This window comes from Taeniopygia guttata, chromosome 37 (assembly GCF_048771995.1).
Source record: "Taeniopygia guttata chromosome 37, bTaeGut7.mat, whole genome shotgun sequence".
NCBI lineage: Eukaryota > Metazoa > Chordata > Aves > Passeriformes > Estrildidae > Taeniopygia > Taeniopygia guttata.
Genome location: NC_133062.1, coordinates 1,321,401 through 1,335,893, shown reverse-complemented (window position 1 = coordinate 1,335,893; position 14,493 = coordinate 1,321,401). Strand labels below are relative to the sequence as shown.

At 44.8% G+C, this 14,493-nt stretch overlaps 1 protein-coding gene across 3 annotated transcripts in view; it reads left to right on the top strand.

The window, feature by feature from the left end:
* Positions 1-1,462: 1,462 nt before the first annotated feature.
* MYBPC2 (myosin binding protein C2) overlaps positions 1,463-14,493 on the top strand; it is a 59,666-nt gene continuing 46,635 nt past the window's right edge. For 2 of the 3 annotated variants that reach the window (XM_072921545.1, XM_072921544.1), the window contains exons 1-3: positions 8,605-8,676; positions 11,281-11,596; positions 13,145-13,262. In XM_072921545.1, coding sequence (XP_072777646.1) covers positions 11,345-11,596; positions 13,145-13,262 — 370 coding nt within the window. In that variant the 5' untranslated portion in view covers positions 8,605-8,676; positions 11,281-11,344. Of the gene's footprint in view, positions 1,515-7,238; positions 7,356-8,481; positions 8,500-8,598; positions 8,677-11,280; positions 11,597-13,144; positions 13,263-14,493 lie in introns of those variants that run through there. The other variant, XM_072921550.1, reaches the window with a different exon arrangement.

The window sequence follows — 14,493 nt, the reverse complement described above, 5'->3', positions numbered from 1 at the left end:
AATCCCAAAAATTTGGGGTGGAAATCCTGAAATTTACGTGGGAAACGGTGAAAATTCGGGGTGGGAATCCCAAAAAATTGGGTGGGAAATGGTAAAAAATTGGGAAAAAACCACCACAAAATTCGCGGGGAAACCCCAAAAATTTGGGGTGGGAGTACCAAGAAATTGGGTAGGAAATGGTAAAAAATTGGAGTGGGAATCCCAAAAAATTGGGTGGGAAATGGTAAAAAATTGGGAAAAAACCCACAAAATTCGTTGGGAAATCCCAAAAATTTGGGGTGGGAATCCTGAAATTTATGTGGGAAATGGTAAAAAATTAGGGTGGGAATCCCAAAATATTGGGAAAAAAACCCGCAAAATTCGTGGGGAAATCCCCAAAATTTGGGGTGGGAATCCCGAGAAATTGGGTGGGAAATGGTAAAAAATTGGGAAAAAAACCCGCAAAATTTGTGGGGAAATCCCAAAAGTTTGGGGTGGAAATCCCAAAAAATTGGGGTGGGAAATCCCAAAAAATTGGGGTGGGAATCCCAGAATTTTGGGTGGGAATCCCAGAAAATTTGGGAAAAAAAACAAAATTGGGGGGAAATCCCAAAATTTGAGGTGTGAATGGAAAATTTGGTCAAAAATCCCAAAATTGGGTGGGAATCCCAAAAAATTTGAGTGGAAATCCCAGAAAATTGGGGTGGGAATCCTAAAATTGTGAAAAAAACTTTAAAATTTGGGAAAAAAAAAATTGGGGGGAAATCCCAAAAATTGGGAAGAATTCCCAAAAAATTGGGGTGGGAATCCCAAAATTTGGGAGGAAATGGCAAAAACTTGGGGTGGAAATTCCAAAATTTGGGAATGATACCCAAAATTCGGGGGGAAATCCCAAAATTTGGGTGGGAATTTCAAAATGTAGGTGGGAATCGAAAATTCAGAAAAACTCACTGAAATTTGGGAGAAAATCCCAAAAAATGGGAAAAAACCCCCAAAAAATTGGGGGGAAAACCCAAAACATGCGGCATAAATTGAAAATTTGGGTGGAAATCCCAAAATTTGGGATGAAAATCCCAAAAAAATCGGGAAAAACCCCCAAAATTTGGGGAAAAAACCCAAAATTGGTGTGGAAAACCCTAAAATTGGGGGGAAAAACCCCAGAAAATTTGGGGGGAAATCCCAAAAATCGTGGTGGAAAACCCAAAAATTGTGGCAGAAATTGCAAATTTCGGAGAAAACCCCAAAAATTTGGGGTGAAAAATCCCCAAAAATTGGAGGAAAACCCCAAAAATCGGGTGGGGAGGGGCCGGAATGTTCCATTGGGGTTGGAGGGGGGGGGGGGCTGGAAGGTTCCATTGGACTGAAATCCCCCCCCATAAGGGGGCGTGGTTTGTGTGAGGGGCGTGGTCTGCATGGGGGCGTGGCCTGTGTGGGCGTGGCCTGTGTGGGAGTGGCCAATGGGGTTTAAAGGCGCGCGCGGGGGGGGCGGGGCCATTCCCTCCCGCGCGCCGCCGCCATGCCCGAGGCCAAGGCCGGTAATTAACGCGCTTAATTAGCAAAGGGCTTAATTAGCGCCGGCCTTCATGGCCCTGGGGGGCGCTAATTTGTTTATTTTAATTTCGTCAGTAATTTAATTTTATTTATTTCTATTATTTCATTGGGAATTTTTAATTGATTCTTTAATTGATTTTGTTTTTTTAATTAATTAATGGTGTTAATTAATTATCGGGGGAATTAACTGGCTCGGGGAGGTATGAATTTAATTAATTTTTTAAATTTTTATTTTATTTTAATTACTCAAATAATTTAATTGAATTTTGTTAGTTTTTTCAAATTTTGAATATTTTTAATTAATGAGGGGGAAATTAGCTATTAATCACCCTTAATTACTCATTAATTACCCATTAATCACTCATTACTTGCTCATTAATTACCCATTAATTACCCGCTCATTACCCATTAATTACTCATTAAATACTCATTATTAACTCATTAATTACCCACTAATTACTCATTAATTACCCATTAATCACCATTTATTAATGAGCAGCTGAATTAACCGGGGGCAGAATTAATTGAAACATTTAATTAAATCCTTAATTAACGGAGCTAATTAATACTTTGGGGGTAAAGAATGCAAATTTAGTGGTGAAAAATGCAAATTTTGAGGTTAAAAATGCAAATTTAGGGGTAAAAAATGCAAATTTTGGGGTTAAAAAATGCAAATTTTTTGGGCAATTTTGGAGGGAAAATTTTGAATTTTTGAGGGTGTAAAACGCGAATTTTTGGGAGGAATTTTGGGTGAAAATGAATTTTTGGGGCGATTTTTGGGGTGAAAATGTGAATTTTTGGGGGTAAAAATAAGAATTTTATGGGCGATTTTTGAGGGGTAAAAATGGGAATTTTGGGGCTGGAAAATGCAAATTTTTGGGTGATTTTGGAGTGAAAAAATGGAATTTTTAGGGGTAAAAATGTGATTTTTTGGGGGGCGATTTTAGTGTGAAAATTGTGAATTTTTGGGATGAATTTTGGGGCAAAAATGCGAAATTTTGGGGTGTAAAATGCGAATTTTGGGGCTGAATTTGGAGTGAAAAAATAGAATTTTTAGGGGTAAAAATGCGGGGTTTTTTTGAGATTTGGGGGTGAAAAATGCGAATTTTTGGGGTGTAAAATGCGAATTTTGGGGGTGAATTTGGAGTGAAAAATAGGAATTTTTGGGGTGTAAAAATGCAAATTTTGGGGGTGTAAAAATCGAATTTTTGGGGGTGATTTTGGGGTGTAAAACTGATTTTTTTAGGGTGTAATAATGCGAATTTTTGGGTACAAAATGCGAATTTTGGGGTACAAAAAGTGAATTTTAGGGGTGTAAAATGTGATTTTTGGGGCAATTTTTGGGGTGTAAAAAGCGAATTTTGGGGTACAAAAAGTGAATTTTGGGGTGCAAAAAGCGAATTTTTGGGGGTGTAAAATACGGTTTTTTTGGGGTGTAAAAAGCGAATTTTGGGGTGATTTTGCGCTATAAAAGTAGGATTTTTTGGGTGATTTCGGGGTGTAAAAATGCGAATTTTGGGGCGTAAAAATGCGGATTTTAGGGGTGTAAAATACGATTTTTGGGGCAATTTTTGGGGTTTAAAAAGCGAATTTTTGGTGGTACAAAATGTGAATTTTGGGGTGTAAAAAGCGAATTTTTGGGGGTGCAAAAAGCGAATTTTGGGGGTACAAAAAGCGAATTTTGGGGTACAAAAAGCGAATTTCGGGGCGGTCCCGGCGGTGCTGACTCAGCGCTTTGGGGGTGTCGCTGTCACCGCGGGGTGGGGGAGGGGCGGGGGGGGTGACACCCGAACCCCCCCTGGGGACTGAACGGGGGGGGGAAATTTGGGGAGGTGACATTTTTGGGGGGGTGACAAATTTGGGGGGTTGGGACATTTTTTTGGGGTGACATCTTTAACAGTGTGACAATTTTGGGGGCTGACATTTTTTTGGGGTGACATCTTTAATGAGGGGGTGACAATTTTGGGAGTGACTTTTTGGGGGGTGACATTTTTGGGGGGGTGAAAAATTTGGGGGGTGACAATTTTGGGAATTTGTGACGATTTTGGGGGGGTTGTGACATTTCTTTGGGGTGACATCTTTAATGGGGGGGGGGACAATTTTGGGGTTTGGGGACAATTTTGGAGGGTGACAAATTTGGGGCGGTGACAATTTTCGGGGTGACAATTTTGGGAATTTATGACATTTTTGGGGGTGACATTTTTGGGAAGGTTGGGACAATTTTTGGGTGGGTTGTGACAATTTTGGGGGGTGACAAATTTGGGAGGGTGACATTCTGGGGGGTGACGAATTTGGGGGGCAACATTTTTGAGGGGTGACATTTTGGGGGGTGACTTTGGGGGGTTGTGACATTTTTGGGGGTGACAAATTTTGGGGGGAGGGGAGAGATTTGGGGGGGGTGACAATTTTGGGGGGGTGACATTTTTGGGGGGCATTGGGTCATTTTTGGGGGTGACAATTTTGGGGAGATTGGGACAATTTTTGGGGTGTAACAATTTTTGGGAAGGGTGAAATCTGGGGGGGTGACAAATTTGGGGGGGGACAGAATTGGGGGGTGACATTTTTGGGAAGGGACAGATTTGGGGGGTTGGGACAATTTTGGGGGGGTGACAAATTTGGGGGGTGACATTTTTGGGGTGTTGGGACAATTTTGGTGGGTGACAAATTTTGGGGGGAGGGGAGAGATTTGGGGGGGTTGTGACAATTTTGGGGGGTTGGGACAATTTTGGGGGTGACATTTTTGGGGGGGTTGGGACAATTTTTGGGGGTGACAATTTTGGGAATTTATGACATTTTTGGGGGTGACATTTTTGGGAAGGTTGGGGCAATTTTGGGGGGGTTTGTGACAATTTTGGGGGTGACTTTTTTGGGGGGTTGGGACACGTTTGGAGGTGACAATTTTGGTGGGGTGACAATTTTTGGGAAGGGAGAAATTTGGGGGGGTTGTGACAATTTTGGGAATTTGTGACATTTTTGGGGGGGCTGGGACAAATTTTGGAGTTTGTGACAATTTTGGGGGGTGACATTTTGGGGGGGTTGGGACAATTTGGGGGCGGTGGTGACATTTTTTTGGGGTGACATTTTTTGGGAAGGGAGAAATTTGGGGGGTTGTGACAATTTTGAGAATTTGTGACAATTTTTGGGGGTGACATTTTTGGGGGGCTTGGGACAATTTTGGGGGGGTGACAAATTTGGGGGATTGGGACAATTTGGGGGTGACATTTTGGGGGTGACAATTTTTGGGGGTAACATTTTTGGGAAGGGAGAAATTTGGGGGGGTTTGTGACAGTTTTGGGGGGGACATTTTGGGGGGTAACAATTTTGGGAATTTATGACATTTTTGGGGGGGTTGGGACAATTTTGGGGTGAGTTGTGACAATTTTGGGGGGGTGACAAATTTGGGAGTGACTTTTTTGGGGGGCTGGGACAATTTTGGGAATTTGTGATAATTTTGGGGGGTGACATTTTTGGGGGGTTGGGACATTTTTGGTGGGTGACAAATTTTGGGGGGAGGGGAGAGATTTGGGGGGGTTGTGACAATTTTGGGGGGTTGGGACAATTTTGGAGTTTTGTGAAATTTTGGGGGGGTGTCAATTTTTGGGGGTGACATTTTGGGAATTTGTGACGATTTTGGGGGGTGACAATTTTTGGGGGTGACATTTTTGGGGGGGTTGAGACAATTTTTTGGGGGGGTTTGTGACAATTTTGGGGGGTGACATTTTTGGGGGTGACATTTTTGGGGAGGTGACATTTTTGGGAATTTGTGACATTTTGGGGGGCAACATTTTTGGGGGGGACATTTTTGGGGGGTGACAAATTTGGGGGGTGACATTTTTGGGGTGTTGGGACAATTTTTTTGGGGGGTGACAATTTTTGGGGGTGACATTTTGGGGGGGTTTGGAGAATTTTGGGGCGGTTGTGACATTTTTGGGGGTGACATTTTTTGGGAAGGGAGAAATTTGGGGGGTTGTGACAATTTTGGGAATTTGTGACATTTTTGGGGGTGACAGTTTTTGGGACAATTTTTGGGTGGGTTGTGCCAATTTTGGGCGGGTGACACATTTGGGAGTGACATTTTTGGGGGGGTGACATTTTGGGGGGGTGACATTTTTGGGGGATTGGGACAATTTTTGGGGGCGTGACAATTTTTTGGGAAGGGAAAAATTTGGGGGAGGTTGTGACAATTTTGGGGTTTTGTGACAATTTTAATAGGGGGTTTGTGACAATTTTTGGGGATTTGTGACAATTTTTGGGGGGATCACACCAATTTTTTGGGGGGGGGAGGGGTTGTGAAATTTTTGGGAGCTTCCAAAAATTTTGGGGGGGGGGGTTCCAAAAATTGCTCAAATTTTCTTATTTTGGGGGGAGGGGTCGCGCCTATTTTTTGGGGGGGGTTTGTGACAATTTTTTGGGGGGGATGGCGCCGATTTTTGGGGTTCCCCACCCCTTAAAAAACCCCAAAATTTTCCTTTAAATCCTCCCCCCCCCCCCCCGATTTTATTTTTAAATTTTATTTTTGGCCGCGGGGGGGGTCAAGGTTGGGGGGGGGGGGGGAGGGGCCCCCCCAAAATGTCACCCGAGCCCGGCGGCGACACCGGAGCCGCCGCTATTTTTGGGGGGGTCACGGCGCGAACCCCAAATTTGGCAGGGCCAAAATCCGCCCCTCCCCCACCCCAAAATCCGCCCCTCCCCCACCCCAAAATCCCCCCAAATCCGCCCCTCCCCCACCCCAAAATCTGCCCCTCCCCCACCCCAAAATCCCCCCAAAATCCGCCCCTCCCCCACCCCAAAATCCCCCCAAATCTGCCCCTCCCCGACCCCAAAATCCGCCCCTCCCCCACCCCCAAAATCCGCCCCTCCCCCACCCTAAATTCTGCCCCTCCCCCACCCCAAAAATCCCCCCCAAAATCCGCCCCTCCCCCACCCCAAAATCCCCCCAAAATCTGCCCCTCCCCCACCCCAAAATCCGCCCCTCCCCCACCCCAAAATCTGCCCCTCCCCACCCCAAATCTGCCCCTCCCCCACCCCAAATTCTGCCCCTCCCCCACCACCGAATTCTGCCCCTCCCCCACTTTTTAAATTTAATTTCATTTATTGATTTAATTTTTTGTTTTAATTTTTTTTGCCTTTTTTTTTTAATTTTGTTTATTTTATTTATTTTTATTTTTAATTTTAAAAATTCCAATTTATTTCATTTATTTAAATTTTTCATTTCAATTAAAAAAAAATTTTCGGTTTTCAATTTTATTCATTTTTTTACAATTTTTATTTTATTATTCGAGTTTTTTTGTTTTATTTAATTTCGATTTTTAATTTATTTTTTTTATTTTAATTTTTTATTTTTAACATGATTTAATTTTTTAAGAGTTATTTGAACTTTTTTTTTTAATCTTTCATTTTAATGTTTAAAATTTTCACTGTTAAATTTTAACTTTTTTCTATTTTTTCATTTTCATTTTTAATTTTCACTTTAATTTTTAAATTTTTAAAATTCTTACTTAATTCTTTCTTCTTTCTAATTTTGAACTTTACATTGCTGTTTTCATTCGGTTTTTCACTTTAAAATGATAATCTTTATTTTTAAAAATTTATTTAAAAATCTAATTTCTTTTAAATTCCATAAAATTTCATTTTTTATTTTTTCCATTTGAAATATTTAATTTTAATTATTTTTTAATTTTATTTTTTTAAATTTCTCCCCCTGGCAGCTGCCAAAAAAGAGGCGAAAAAGGAGAAAAAGGAGGAGAAAAAAGAGGAAAAAAAAGAGGAGAAAAAAGAGGAAAATGGGCAAAAGGAGGGGGAGGGGCCGGCGGAGCCCCCCAAAGGTGGGGGAGGGGATGGGGAATTTGGGGGAATTTTGGGGGAATTTTTGGGGGAATTTTGGGGGGATTTGGGGAATTTTGGGGGAATTTTTGGGGGAATTTTGGGGAATTTTGGGGGATTTTTGGGGGAATTTGGGGGAGTTTTTGAGATTTTTTTGGTGATTTTTTGGGGAGTTTTGGGGAATTTTAGGGGTTTTTTTGGGAATTTTGGGGGATTTTGAGGGAATTTTTGGAGATTTTTGGGAATTTTGGGGGATTTTGAGGGGATTTTTTGGAGAATTTTGGGATTTTTGGGGAATTTTGGGCAGTTTTGAGGGGATTTTGGGGGAATTTTTTCAGATTTTTTGGGGGGAGTTTTGGGGGGATTTGGGGAATTTTGGGGATTTTTGGGGGGTTTGGGGGAATTTTGGGGATTTTTTGAGATTTCTTTCTGATTTTTTGGGGGAGTTTTGGGGAATTTTAGGGTTTTTTTGGGGGAATTTTTGGGAATTTTGGGGATTTTTGGGGATTTTGGGGATTTTTTGAGATTTTTTTTTTGGTGATTTTTTGGGGGAGTTTTGGGGAATTTTAGGGTTTTTTTGGGGATTTTAGGGGAATTTTGGGAATTTTTTTGGATTTTTTGGGAAATTTGGGGAATGTTGGGATTTTTGGGGAATTTTGGGGGGTGTGAGGGGATTTTGGGGGGATTTGGGGAATTTTGGCAATTTTTGGGATTTTTTGGGGGGATTTGGGGAATTTTTGGGAAATTTTAGGGGGGATTTTGATGAAGTTCAGGCGAGTCTTGGGGGGATTTGGGGGGATTTTTTTGGATTTTTTTTGGGGTTTTTTTGGGGGTTTTTTTAGGGGAGTTTGTGAAAGATTTTGGGGGAATTTTGGGGCTATTTGGTGCAGTTTTAGGGGATTTTGGGGGGGGGATTTTTATTGAATTTCGGGGCAGTTTTTGTGGGAATTTGGAGCAATTTTGGGGATTCCAGGCAGATTTTGGGGGGAATTTTGTGAAATTTCTGCATTTTCGGTCCCTTTTGGGGGATCATTTTGGGGTGTCGGGAGCGTTTTTAATTTTGGGGGGGGGGCCGAGGTCATTTTTGGGGTCCCACTCTGACCCCCCTCCCCACAAATTCCCTTCCAGAGCCCGCGGATGATTTAGGTGAGTTTTGGTTTTTTTTTTTTCCCCCAATTTTTTGTGCCCCGACCCCCCAAATTTTTGGGGGGTCTCGGCCCCCCCTGACCCCCCCCGCCCCCCCAGACGAGCTGAACCCCCCCGAACCCCAAGATCCGGACGGGCTTTTCCTCAGCAAACCCCAAAACGTCCTCGTGGAGAGCGGTGAGGGGCTTTGGGGGGGATTTGGGGGGATTTGAGGGATTTTGGGGGGTTCTGAAGGGTTTTGGGGGGATTTGGGGGGTCCCGGGGGGGGATTTGGGGGGGATTTTGGGGAGATTTGGGGGGTCCTGAGGGGTTTTTGGGTGGATTTTGGGGGGGTCCTGGGGAGGTTTTGGGGGGATTTTGGGGGGTGTTGGGGGGATTTGGAGGGATTTTGGGGGGATTTTGGGGGGAATTTGGGGGGGGGCTGAGGGGTTTTGGGGAGTCCGGGGGGGGTTTGGGGGGTCCTGGGGGGGATTTGGAGGGGATTTTGGGGGGTGTTTGTGGGGTCCTGAGGGATTTTGAGGGGTCCTGGGGGGGTTTGGGGGAGATTTGGGGGGGATTTTGGGGGGGATTGGGGGATTTTGGGGGGTCCTGGGGGGATTTTGGAGGATTTTGGGGGGTCCTGAAGGGTTTTGGGGGAGATTTGGGGGGTCCTGGGGGGGGGGTTGGGGGATTTTGGGGGGTCCTGGAGGAGATTTTGGGGAGTATTTGGGGATTTGGGGGGGGATTTTGGGGGTGTCCTGAGGGGTTTTGGGGGGTCCAGGGGGGGGTTGGGGGAGATTTGGGGGAAATTTTGGGGGGGTTTGGGGTGTTTTGGGGGGAATTTGGAGGGGTCTTGGGGGAGTTTAGGGGGTCCTGTGGGAATTTTGGGGGGATTTTGAGGGGAATTTGGGGGGATTTTGGGGAATTTGGGGGGTTTTGGGGGGTCCTGAGGGGTTTTGGGGGGATTATGAGGGGTCCTGGGGGGGGATTTTGGGGGGTCCTGGGGGGGATTTGGGGGGTCCCGGGGGCATTTTGGGGGGATTTTGGGGAATTTAGGGGGGTCCTGGGGGGGATTTTGGGGGGTCTGGGGCAGGAATTGGGGGATTTTGGGGGGTTCTGAGGGGTTCTGGGGGGACTTTGGGGGGTGTTGGGGGGTCCTGAGGGATTTTGAGGGGTCCTGGGGGGATTTTGGGGGGATTTGGGGGGGTCCTGGGGGGATTTTGGGGGGATTTGGGGGGGTCCTGGGGGGGGTTAGGGGGGTCCTGGAGGAGATTTTGGGGAGTATTTGGGGATTTGGGGGGGGATTTTGGGGGGTCTTGAGGGGTTTTGGGTGTTCCTGGGAGGGTTTTGGGGGGATTTGGGAGGAATTTTGAGGGGTCGTGGGGGGGTTTAGGGGGGATTTGAGGGGGATTTGGGGGGTCCTGGGGGGGTTTTGGGGGATCCTGGGGGGGGTTGGGGGGAATTTTTTGGAGGGCTTGGGGAGATTTGGGGGAATTTGGGGGGGATTTCTGAGGGAATTTTGGGATTTTTGGGGGGAATTTTGGGTTTTTAACAGTTTTTTATTGGGGTTTTTTTTTTGGAGGTATTTTTGTGGTTTTTGGGGGTTTTTATCTTTTTTTGGGTTTTTTTCAGATTTTGGTTTTTAGGTGTTTTTTGGGGGTAGTTTTAGGGCATTTTTAAGTTTTTTTGTGGGTTTTTGGGGCTTTTTAAAGGTTTTTTTTTGTTTTGGGGGATTTTTTTGTGGTTTTTTTGCCTATTTGTTCTTTTTTTGGGGTTGTTTTTGGAAAATTTTGGGGTTTTTGGTGGTTTTTGGGGGTGATTTTAGCATTTTTTGTGGGTTTTTTGAAAGGTTTTTTACGTCTTTGGGGATTTTTTTGTTGTTTTTTTTGCATTTTTTTCTTTGGTTTTTTTTTTTGAAAATTTCGGGGGTTTTGGGTGTGGTTTTAGGATTTTTTGGGTTTTTTTCATTTTTTAATAGCGGGTTTTGTTTTTTGGTGGGGGATTTTTGGGTGGCTTTTTTTGTTTTGTTTTTTGGGGTTTTTTTGGGGGCGTTTTGGGGTTTTTTGTGGTTTTTTTGTGGTTTTTATAGTTTTTTATGTTTTTGTTTTTGGGTTTTTTGTGGGTTATTTAGCTATTTTATAGGGTTTTTTGGGCTCTTTTGGGTGGTTTTTTCCCTATTTTTTTCTTTTTTCTGTTGTTTTTTATTTTTTGCAGATTTTGGTTTCTCGGTGTTTTTTGGGGGTGGTTTTATGATTTTTGGCTGGTTTTTGGCTGTTTTTTGGAGGTTTTTTTGTTTCTTCAGTATTTTTTGGTGGTCTTTTTTTCGGGTTTTTTCTGTAGATTTTGGTTTTTTTGGTCTTTTTTGAGGATGGTTTTAGGATTTTTTAATGTTTTTTTGTGGGCTTTTTCATTTTTTAATAGCGGGTTTTTTTATGTTTTGGAGATTTTTGGTGGGGTTTTTTTTATATTTTTTGAGATTTTTGATGGTTTTTTTTAATTTTTTTGAGATTTTTGGTGGGGTTTTTTTTTGTTTTTCGTTTGTTTTTTTGGGGGTTTTTTTGGGGTTTTTTTTTGTTTTTTTGGTGTTTTTTGTGGTTTTATAGTTTGTTTTTGCTTTTGGTGTTTTTTTGCGTGGTTTTTTGCCTTTTTACAGCTTTTTTTGATGTTTTTCAGCCTATTTTAGCCCTTTTTTCCCCCTTTTTTCCCCTTTTCCATATTTTTTTCCACAAATTTCAATATTTTTTAGTGCATTTTTCTATTTTTTTCCCATTTTTTCCCCATTTTTCCCCATTTTTCCCCCAGGCGGGGACGTTCAGGTGGTGGCGCGCGTGGACGGTGGCCGAGCGGGGACAAAACCCTCCATCAAATGGTTCAAAGGGAAATGGCTCGAGCTGGGAGCCAAGAGCGGGGCCCGGTTCCAGTTCCGGGACAGCTGCGACAAGGACAGCCAGGTGGGACCGGTTTGGACTGGTTTGGACCGGTTTGGACTGGTTTGGACTGGTTTGGACTGGGTTATACTAGGTTATACTGGGTTATACTGGGTTATACTGGGAATGAGCTGAGCGCCAAGAGCGGGGCCCGGTTCCAGTTCCGGGACAGCTGCGACAAGGACAGCCAGGTGGGACCGGTTTGGACCGGTTCGGACCGGTTTGGACTGGGAATGGACTGGGAATGAGCTGGGAGGGACTGGGGGGGAATGTACCTGTGCATTCTCACCTGTCCCACCTATCTCACCTGTCTCAAGTGTTCACCTTCGAGCTGCCCATTCTCACCTGTCTCTGGTGTTCTCACCGGTCCATTCCCACCTGTCTCATCTGTCCAGGTGTTCACCTTTGACCTGTCCATTCTCACCTGTCTCACCTGTCCCAGGTGTTCTCACCTGTCTCACCTGCCCATTCTCACCTGTCCCAGGTGTTCTCACCTGTCTCACCTGTCCATTCTCACCTGTCCAATCTCACCTGCCCAATCTCACCTGTCCATTCTCACCTGTCCCAGGTGTTCTCACCTGTCTCACCTGTCCATTCTCACCTGTCCCAGGTGTTCTCACCTGTCCATTCTCACCTGTCCATTCTCACCTGTCCATTCTCACCTGTCCAATCTCACCTGTCCAATGTCACCTGCCCATTCTCGCCTGTCCTGTCTCACCTGTCCATTCTCACCTGTCTCACCTGTCCATTCTCACCTGTCTCACCTGTGCAGGTGTTCACCTTCCAGCTGCCCATTCTCACCTGTCCCAGGTGTTCTCACCCGTCCATTCTCACCTGTCTCACCTGTCTCACCTGTCCAGGTGTTCACCTTCAAGCTGTCCATTCTCACCTGTCCATTCTCACCTGTCCAGGTGTTCTCACCGGTCCATTCCCACCTGTGTCACCTGTCTATTCCCACCTGTCTCACCTGTCCAGGTGTTCACCTGTCCCAGGTGTTCTCACCTGTCTCACCTGTCCATTCTCACCTGTCTCACCTGTCTCACCTGTCCCGGTGTTCACCTTTGGGCTGCCCATTCTCACATGTCCATTCTCACCTGTCCCACCTGTGCAGGTGTTCACCTTCGACCTGCCCATTCTCACCTGTCCATTCTCACCTGCCCAGGTGTACACCTTCAAGCTGTCCATTCTCACCTGTCCATTCTCACCTGTCTCACCTGTCCCAGGTGTTCTCACCTGTCCATTCTCACCTGTGCAGGTGTTCACCTTTGAGCTGTCCATGTCTCACCTGTCTCACCTGTCCCACCTGCCCAGGTGTACACCTTCGAGCTGTCCATTGTCACCTGTCCCAGGTGTTCTCACCTGTCTCACCTGTCCTGTCTCACCTGCGCAGGTGTACACCTTCGAGCTGCCCATTCTCACCTGTCCATTCTCACCTGTCCATTCTCACCTGTCCAGGTGTTCTGACCTGTCCATTCTCACCTGTCTCACCTGTCTCACCTGTCTCACCTGTCTCACCTGTCCCACCTGCGCAGGTGTACACCTTCGAGCTGCCCATTCTCACCTCTCTATTGTCACCTGTCCCAGGTGTTCTCACCTGTCTCACCTGTCCCATCTCACCTGCCCAGGTGTACACCTTCGAGCTGTCCATTCTCACCTGTCTCACCTGTCTCACCTGTCTCACCTGTCCATTCTCACCTGCCCAGGTGTTCTCACCTGTCTCACCTGTCCCACCTGCCCAGGTGTACACCTTCGAGCTGTCCATCTCCAAGGTGGTTCCGGGGGACCGGGGCGATTATCGCTGCGAGGTCACGGCCAAGGACAAGAAGGACAGCTGCTCCTTCAACATCGACGTCGAGGGTAGGAGCCCCAAAATCACCCAAAATCACCCCAAAAATATCCCCAAAATATCCCAAAAATACCCCAAAAATATCCCAAAAATATCCCAAAAATATCCCAAAAATATCCCAAAATTATTGATAAAATTATCCCAAAATTAACCCCAAAACCTCCCAGGCACCCGCTGCTCCTTCAACATCGACGTCGAGGGTGGGAGCCCCAAAATCCCCCAAAATCACCCCAAAAATATCCCCAAATTATCCCCAAAATCACCCCAAAAATATCCCCAAATTATCCCCAAAATCACCCCAAAAATATCCCCAAATTATCCCAAAAATATCCCAAAATGTCCTAAAATTATCGATAAAATTATACCAAAATTAACCCCAAATTAACCCCAAATCCTCCCGGGCACCTGCTGCTCCTTCAACATCGACGTCGAGGGTGGGAGCCCCAAAATCCCCCTAAATCACCCCAAAAATATCCCCAAATTATCCCCAAAATCACCCCAAAATTATCTCAAAAATATCCCAAAATTATCCATAAAAATGTCCCAAAATTGACCTAAAATAACCTAAAAAACCTCCCGGGCACCCGCTGCTCCTTCAACATCGACGTCGAGGGTGGGAGCCCCAAAATCCCCCAAAATCCCCCCAAAAATAACCCCAAAATTATCCCAAAATTATCCCAAAAATATCCCAAAATTATCGATAAAAATGTCCCAAAATTGACCTAAAATAACCTAAAAAACCTCCCGGGCACCCGCTGCTCCTTCAACATGGACGTCGAGGGTGGGAGCCCCAAAATCGCCCAAAATCACCCCAAAAATATTCCATAATCAAACAAAAAAACACCCCAAAAATATATCAAAAATATCCTAAAAATATCCCAAAAATTAACCCCAAAAACCACCCCAAAACATCCCAAAATTAACCCCAGAAATACCCCAAAATATCCCAAAATTAACCCCAAAAATATCCCCAAAATATCCTAAAAATATCCCAAAAATTAACTCCTAAAATATCCAAAATTACCCCAAAATTAACCCCAAAAATATCCCAAAAATTAACTCCAAAAATATCCCAAAATTACCCCAAAACCCCCCTAAAAAAACCCCAAAATGCCCCAAAAAAACCCCAAAACTCACAGGAAACAACACTGGGGACATTTGGGGACATCTGGGGACATTTGGGGACATTTTGGGACATTTGGGGACATTTTGGGACATTTGGGGGAGATTTGGGGACATTTT